The sequence below is a fragment of the Lactuca sativa genome, chromosome 5 (genome assembly GCF_002870075.4).
Source record: "Lactuca sativa cultivar Salinas chromosome 5, Lsat_Salinas_v11, whole genome shotgun sequence".
Taxonomy (NCBI): Eukaryota; Viridiplantae; Streptophyta; class Magnoliopsida; order Asterales; family Asteraceae; genus Lactuca; species Lactuca sativa.
Window position 1 is genome coordinate 248287946 of NC_056627.2, and position 7404 is coordinate 248295349.

Sequence of the window (7404 nt, forward strand, 5' to 3'; positions counted from 1 at the left end):
TGAACATTATCGATGAATAGTACCCATGAACAGCAGCGTGAATAGTAACCGTGAACATTAATTTGCCGACCGGTACTTAACACAAAAAACCCTCCACCCCTAAACCTCGTTTAGATACCATGTTAACAAGAATAGATTGATAGTTAAGATACCTTATTGATTGTATATCTTTTACAAGGAGGTTATTGATTGTATATCTTTTACAAGGAGGCGGTACAAGACTATATAGAGGCATGCTCCCTATACAAAAGAAACACTACGGGCCCATGGGCTAACTAGACTTAAAACTAATATATGCAATATTTACATTCTAACAATATTCAAACAAACCCCATGCTTTCAAGAGTCAGGTTGATTAGGTGCTTGGATTGGGGTCTGGTAGCACGGTGCATGTCTTCATTTGGTAAACCAAATAGGGTCGGGGCTTATCAAGTGTCTCACTCTATGTTTCGGTTGGTTTTTACACTTGTTTTGTGCTTTAAGAAATGCACCTTGTTTGTGAAAAAGCATATCATATAACAAAAAACAAATAGAAAATAAAGAACAACTTGATTATAAGGAATTTCAACATTATATAAGCCAAGATATTATCACAGATAAAATAGGGATTCTTTAAACCTACAAAGAATATATCAGACTTATAATACATTTGGTCCTCAGAACCTATTGATGGGCTTGAAGGAAACTTCCAGCACTGTTTTAATAAAGGGAATTGAGTGTTATATACGAATACCTGCAAGACACTATCAAGGTCATAGCTCAGGCATAAAGTCCTCAACTGACAACTGCCTCGGAATCATAGTCACTGGATGGTAATATTTCTAAGGCATCTGTTGTATCATCTGTATCATCTGCAACATCTGAAACATTATCTACAATCCATGTTGGCATAGGTAGTTTTGGTATAGGGAGAGTCTTGTTGGTCAGCATGGCAACAACTTCCTCCATTGTTGGTCTGTCAGCTACATCATTTGAGATACACAGCAGCCCAATGAGGATGAATCTTGCTGTGATTCTTAAACCGGCATGAATTCTACGATCAATCATATTTCGATCTTTTCCTAACCACCAATCTCTCCAAACCCGCAACAACTGCACATGTCTAAAGTTATACTCCAACCATTGCACCAAAAAGAAGTTAGTCATGCATTACATGTAGCCCGTTCATATTTTTCCTTATCAAGATAATACAATCATATAGCATTTCTCTCTTATGCCAAATAATTGAGATCCACAAGACATATAAAATAATAATAATAATAAAAATTATAAATAAATAACCAAAATGCTTTTCCATGATTTAAACCTTTTGTCAGAAATCAGTAATCACATTGAAAAAAAAAGTTACCAGAGGAAAATGGTTGGTAATAAACTTGTAGGAAAATCTATGTCAAATTATATGCTTGGGTCGATCTTAAACAACCACTATATGATTTTTTGTAGAATATATAGGGTGTGGATGATATTATAGAAGCACCATTCTAATATCATAGACGAATCTGACCATACTTACAGTTCGTTGTGCTGTGAAATAGTGTCTATTATACCCAGTCATGATTTCCAAAATCAACACACCAAATCCGTACACATCATCCTTAGTTGACAGCCGATTATCATGCCAAAAATCCGACAGTTTGGGGTCAAAACTTCCATCTAAAAGAATATTTGCAGGTTTGACATTACCATGTATGACATCATGCTGGTGAAGGTAAACAAGTACCCTAGCAACAGCAAGTATTACTTTTTTTCGCTTATTCCAGTCCAAAAGAGTACATCCATGATCTACAAAAACATCATGGAGCACATGTTTGTCAGGTTTAATCTTTTCTTGAAACGTGTCAGGTTTAATCTAAATAATCTTAAAATCTATCATTTAAATATGAAGTTTAGATAAAGTAAGGTCAACGGTACTGATTGCTTGCTCTTAAACTCGTTCACAAGTTCGCAAGAGGGTGCAATTTGCCCTCTGACATAAGCATGCGTTGTAGGTTTCAAAAAATAAAATTCATACCAAATAGCATGTGATCTAGACTTCCACACACTGCAGACTCATAGACAAGGAATACTTCTAGTCCTTCAGTGGAATATCCAAGCAACTTGAGCAAATTCTCATGCTCAAGTTTTAGCAACAATGCCACTTCATTTGTATAATATTGCGAACCAAATTTAGGATTATGTCTGGCAATTGATACATCTTGTCCATTTTGTAGTGTTCCCTAAAAAGAGAAACCAAGTTGTAGCTTTTAGCAGCCTTTGGAAACCTAAAAATAATGTAATTAGATAAGATACATGACTACGTATACCTTGTACACGGTGAAACCATGATAACCCCAACGTGAAATTTTATTATTCTCAGAGAAGTTCTCAGTTGCAACATTGATGATTCTGAACTCAAACCTGCGTAATATTCTGTTTTCACCTCCAATACTATCAAAGTATACCTCCAAATATCTTGTAATCCCAACTAAAAATAAAAATCTGTTAGAAACAAATAAGATAGATTTATTGTGTAATATATTCAATAGAACAAGTCTATGTTCTGAGTTTTGTCTCATATATATGAATGTGAAAGTAACGCAAAAAAGCATATCTAATGCTTCAAAATGAAACATCCCTAAAGTTCATACCAAACGAAAGTTGTATCTAGATAGAGTCACAAATTATAAGTTTCTTATGGCGCCTCATGCTATTTTTACATAAATCAAGTTTTTATAAAAACTAAGAGGTTAAATTTGTATGTGTCAAAAGCAAAAGATTTCTTAGAGGTGTCCCGTTTATCTAAAGTTATGATTTTTTGTTGAAAGAATTTTTGATTGGAAATTAATTTTGTTTAGCTAGGCACTTCACTTTTATTTTAAAAAATGTAAGATTTTTTAAAAACTAAAGGAAAAACTTTATATTCTCCAAATAAAAAATCATTTTAAAGGTTTCTTCTGTATCAAATATTATGAACTTTGAAAAAAGAAATTTCAAAAAGAGTTGCTCAAGTGTTCCCACTTTATTTAACAACAAATGCTTATTTTTTATAAAATATAAACTGTTGGGCTGATTTCATTGATCAAATCTGGATGAGACAAAAGAATTATAAATTTTGAAATCACAGTCGGTGTGTTACCCGGCTAGACGGTGAAAATTCATCCAAGTGGATTAAACTCTCAAAAAGGGGAGCCCAACCATGCATATATTATATTCGTTTTGCTTGATTCCTTCTCTACACACTATTTTATAAACTGTGTGGTTGTTTCTATCTACTAGCTTTGTTTAACTTGTGAGTGAACTTAAATTGTCAAAAGGCCATTAAAGTTTTTATCAGCACCTCTCCCATTTTGTGTAACCCATGTTGGCATAAATGGTTTTGGTATAGGGAGATTCTTATTGGTCAGCATGGCAACAACTTCCTCCATTGTTGGTCTGTCAGCTGCATCACTTGAAATACACAGCAGCCCAATGAGGATGCATCTTGTTGTAATGATTGAATTTGCTTGAATTCTAGGATCAATTATATTTCCATCTTTTCCTGACCACCAATCCCTCCAAGCCTACAACAATTTCACATGTCAATAGTTATACTCCCACCATTGCACCAAAAAGAATTTTGTCTTGCATTTTCAATATAAGTTTGGCATTCATTTTGATTGATGTACTTTATACTTCATTCATTACATGTAGCCCGTTTAAATTTCTTCCTAAAAAAGTAACACTATCATATGACAGTTCTCTCTCACACCATAATTGAGCCAACAAAACGTAAAGAACAAAGAATAACCAAAATGCTTTTCCATGATTTAAACCTTTTTGTCAAAGATCAGTAATCACATTGAATCACAAGTTACAAGATCAGTAATCACTTTTGCTTTTGGTTATGGTGTGTCAAATATAGAAGTGAAATGATATAGTAGAAGCACAATCTTAGCATCATAGAATCTGATCCCTTATTGATAATCATACTTACAGTTTGTAGTCCTTCAAAAAAGTCTTTATTATACCCGATCATGATTTCCAAAATCAACACACCAAATCCATACACATCATCCTTAGTTGACAGCTGATTCGCCTGATGTATTATTGCATCCACTTGGACACAATCAACCTCCTTTATAGGCAAAAATCTTGCAAGCCCAAAATCTGACAGTTTAGGGTGGAAATTTTCATCTAAAAGAATGTTTCTCGGTTTGACATTGTTGTGTACGACATCATGCTGGTGAAGGTATACAAGTACCCTAGCAACAGCCAATATTATTTTTTCTCGCTTATTCCAGTCCAAAAGAGTACATCCACGATCTACAGACATATCATGGAGCATAGGTTTGTCAAGTTTTGTTCTAATATTGAAAAATATCATTTTCAATATGAAGTTTTAGTAAAATAATGTTAACAGTGATGATTATTTGGCATAAACACCATCACAGACCCTTAATTGAACCAGGCTGTGAGAAAAGCATGAGATGCACTTTTCAAAAATAGAATTCATACCAAATAGGAAGTGATCTAGACTTTTACATAGTGCAAACTCATGGACAAGGAATACTTGTGTTTCTTCAATGCAATATCCAAGAAGCTTGAGCAAATTCTCATGCTCAAGTTTTACCAGCAACGCCGCTTCATTTTTATACTCTTGGGATCCAGATTCAGAATTATGTCTGGCAATTGATACCCCCTGTCCATTTTGTAGACTTCCCTGAAAAGAGAAACTAAGTTAGAGCTTTAAGCAGTCCTTGGAAACTTGAAAATGATGTAAATAGATAAGATACATGACTATGCATACCCTGTACGTGGAACCATCCCCCCATTGTGAACTTTTATTATTCTCAGAGAAGTTCTCAGTTGCAGAATTGATAGTTCCAAACTCAAACCTACGTAATATTCTGTTTTCACCTCCAATAGAATCAAAGTATAACTCCAAAGATGTTTTACTCCCAACTACAAATAGATATCTGTTAGAAACAAATAAGATACGTACGAGTATTGTATGATATCATAGAATATAATATTCAATAGAACAAGTATATGTTCTAAGTTTTGTACACAAATAGGGCATAACACATATCTAATGCAATAAAATGCAGCATCCCCACAGTGAATACAAAAATAAAGTTGTATCTAAATAAAGTATTATCTAACTTCACTTATGACACTAATGATGAGGGATGTGACATGTGGAAATGGATGAAAGAAATAAGGGTTTTATCAACCTGGGAAAACCTAAGGTATATTTACCCTTTTTGTTCTGGATCATTAAAGCACTTAAGTTTGGCAAAAATGTTTACAAGGCAAAAATACCAAAATAAATATCAAAACATTTCAAGGATAAATCTAGGGAATGCTATTTTGGTTGGTGACAATATCAGCTAGCTCAATTCTAGTAGGTTTTCGATAACAATTTGAGGTCAGATATGTAAATCATAATGTATCGATGATCTCTACAGAAGGAAAGATCTTTTTGTTCAAATACAAAGTTATGATGTGCCAATTCAAATTATCATCATTATACTTCTCAATGGTTGCCTACTTATCAACACAAATTGCATTACATATGTTCTTCCAGTGCATGTATACATGGAAACATATATCCACATGTAAATCAGTTTGTGTGCTTATGCATGAGAAAAAACAAATAAACCGAAAGAGAACATAATACCAGATTTTTCCCCATTGGACCAAGACAGAAGCTTTGGCACCTTATTACCAAATATTCTCAAAGCTGAAGGCTGCAATGTGTGATTGGCTTTTTCCTGTAAGGTTAATACAGACTCAAGACAGACCACAACCTCGGCCATTGTAGGTCGTTGCTTTGGATTGCTAGGTAAACACCGATCTGCAAGCTTTGCAAACTCCTTCAAACATTTAGGCAAGATTCTCTCCCTTATATACCAATCGACGATTTGCTTTAGCCTTCCTTCTTTGACAGATTCTTGAGCCCAATTTACTAAACCCCAATGCTCCTCATCAAGACTTTTGTCCACTGCTTGTTTTCCACTCAGGACTTCAAATAATACTACCCCAAACGCATACACATCAGACTTTCTCGTCAGCCTACCAGTTGCAAAGTATACTGGATCCAGGTATCCAAAAGTGCCTTTGACAAAAGTGTTGACATAAGTGGAGGGTTGATTTATGGGACCTAGTTTGGACAACCCAAAATCTGAAATCTTAGCAGCCCAGCTTTCATCTAACAATATATTTGAGCTTTTTACATCGCGATGTATAACTCCATGCTTAATACCCGTACCATTGTGAAGGTGATCTAGTCCGCGAGCCGCTCCTATACATATTTTGAGTCGTCTGACCCAAGGTAAAGGACTCTGGAATTTGTGAAGATGATCTTCAAGGGTTCCATGGGGCATATATTCGTAAACAAGGATCATCTCTTGCTCATCATTGCAGTAACCAATCAAAGAGACCAGGTGACAGTGCCTTAACTTAGAAAGCATTTGAACTTCATTCCAGAACTCTGCTGCTCCTTGATTCGACTTTGAATCCAGACGCTTAACGGCGGCAACCAAACGAGTTACCCCATTAGTGATGGTTCCTTTGTAAACTATGCCGAACCCCCCTCGCCCGATTTCTAATGACTTATCAAAGTTTTGGGTTGCTGAGTGAATCTCAGAAATCGTAAATTGACGGCACAGATGTGGCAACTCTAAGGACGAGGAAGATTCAGCATCCATATCGGTAGGAAAGAAGATGGTAGATATGAACTAGGACTTTAATGAGAAGGTAATATTCTCAAACGTATGATCGAAGTAATTAGAGATATGGGTTACGGACATGGCGAGAAAGCATTCTTATTCCTAGTCAAACATGCATATCGATATTGCTCTCCCCAAATTACGACGCAAACTAAGAATTAATTTCGCTCTTGTACCACAGGATTGTGCGTCATAGGAATTTTCAATGATGTGCTCTATCATTCTTACATCGAGCAACTATTTTTAATTCGACAATTAAAAGTTGACCATCATCTTTTGGGTACTCCAGAAGACTTCTTAGGTTGTTAATTGCCGCCCACAGATGAAAGGGTTGACATTTTTCCTGTGGATTGCTTTGCAGGTCTTCCATTGTATATTCTTTTTTAAGTACGTTTCCACAAATAAAATTGCAAAAAGTCTAGGTGGTTTGTCAAAAGTAACAATTTTAGTCCTTATTAATTTTTTTATGCAAATGGTCCTTGTGTTTTGCAAAACTTGCACGGATGATCCTTTTTACTAACTCCGTTAGTATTCAGCCGTTAGGGACAAAATTTGTAACGTCATTTTCGTCTTTTCAAATATAAGAAGATTGAATTCCTATCATTTGGTAAACCATATTGATCATTTTTGTAATTTGTCTTAAAATAATATAAATGCTAGAAAAAGTAATATTTGAACTTGGGACCACCTCTCCCTCTCCCTCTCCCTAATAACC

At 35.1% G+C, this 7404-nt stretch overlaps 1 protein-coding gene across 2 annotated transcripts; it reads right to left on the reverse strand.

Annotated features, from left to right (window-relative positions):
- Positions 1 to 552: 552 nt before the first annotated feature.
- LOC111878000 (receptor-like kinase LIP1) lies at positions 553 to 7045 on the reverse strand. Of its 2 annotated transcripts, XM_023874503.3 has the most exons (9): positions 5639 to 7044; positions 4766 to 4920; positions 4474 to 4678; positions 3953 to 4281; positions 3317 to 3539; positions 2304 to 2464; positions 2012 to 2216; positions 1514 to 1782; positions 553 to 1092 (listed from the first exon to the last, which is right to left on the reverse strand). In XM_023874503.3, exons 1-9 carry the CDS (start codon positions 6666 to 6668, stop codon positions 775 to 777), a joined length of 2895 nt encoding a protein of 964 aa, XP_023730271.1. In that variant the 5' UTR covers positions 6669 to 7044; the 3' UTR covers positions 553 to 774. The 2 variants fall into 2 exon arrangements, with proteins under 2 accessions (XP_023730271.1, XP_042758738.1); XM_042902804.2 differs by lacking the exon at positions 1514 to 1782 and having other exon boundaries at positions 895 to 1092; positions 5639 to 7045.
- Between the last annotated feature and the right edge of the window lie 359 nt (positions 7046 to 7404).

Bases quoted from the DNA above. Each gene is read 5' to 3' on its own strand.
- LOC111878000 (XM_023874503.3), bottom strand. From the start codon at position 6,668: ATGGATGCTGAATCTTCCTCGTCCTTAGAGTTGCCACATCTGTGCCGT. The intron at 4,921-5,638 runs GTATTATGTTCT...ATCTATTTGTAG, and splicing joins GTCCAATGGGGAAAAATCTG to TTGGGAGTAAAACATCTTTG. The intron at 2,465-3,316 runs GTGCTGATAAAA...TTTTATTTTTAG, and splicing joins GGTTACACAAAATGGGAGAG to TTGGGATTACAAGATATTTG.